The sequence below is a fragment of the Carlito syrichta genome, unplaced genomic scaffold, assembly GCF_000164805.1.
Source record: "Carlito syrichta isolate Samal-C Ts95f unplaced genomic scaffold, Tarsius_syrichta-2.0.1 Scaffold303604, whole genome shotgun sequence".
Classification (NCBI taxonomy): Eukaryota; Metazoa; Chordata; class Mammalia; order Primates; family Tarsiidae; genus Carlito; species Carlito syrichta.
Window position 1 is genome coordinate 774,158 of NW_007247700.1, and position 655 is coordinate 774,812.

The following is a 655-nucleotide window of genomic DNA, read 5'->3' on the forward strand; positions in this document are numbered from 1 at the left end:
CAGGAAGAGGCGGTCGTCGCCGGTGTCGAAGCCCACGCTGAGGTCGGTCTGGTGCAGCGGGATGAACTCGCCCTCCAGCGTCTGGCGCGAGCGGATGAGCTTGGCGCGGATGGAGGCCTCCACGATGTGCGACGAGCGCAGGTCGCCCACGCGGAACATGAGGCACAGGCGCCCGTCGCGCAGCGACACCACGGCGTGCGACGAGAAGACCAGCGTGGCGGCGCGCTTGTTGGGCTGCGAGATCTTGACGAACATGCAGCCCACCATGAAGGCGTTCACCATGGAGCCCAGGATGGCCTGCAGCAGCAGCAGCACGATGCCCTCGGGGCACTGGTCGGTGATGACGCGGTGCCCGTAGCCGATGGTGGTCTCGGTCTCGATGGAGAAGAGGAAGGCGGCCACGAAGCCGTTGAGGTTGTTGACGCAGGGCGTCCACGCCGTGTCCTCCAGGTGCTCCAGGTCGCCGCGGCCGTAGGCGATCAGCCACCAGATGGCGCCGAAGAAGAGCCAGGTGAGCGCGTAGGCCAGCACGAAGAAGAGCAGGCTGAGGCGCCACTGCAGGTCCACCAGCGTGGTGAACAGGTCGGTGAGGTAGCGGTAGGTCTCGCGCACGTTGCCCTGCTGCACGTTGCAGCGGCCGTCCTTCTCCACGTAG

At 66.9% G+C, this 655-nt stretch overlaps 1 protein-coding gene across 1 annotated transcript in view; it reads right to left on the minus strand.

Moving 5' to 3' along the window:
* The window catches only part of KCNJ9 (potassium voltage-gated channel subfamily J member 9), an 8,183-nt gene that overhangs the window by 5,263 nt on the left and 2,265 nt on the right, over window positions 1-655 (minus strand). Inside the window, exon 4 of the mRNA XM_021712682.1 lies at window positions 6-655. Within this exon, the coding sequence (XP_021568357.1) occupies window positions 6-655 (650 nt within the window). The remainder of the gene's footprint in view (window positions 1-5) is intronic.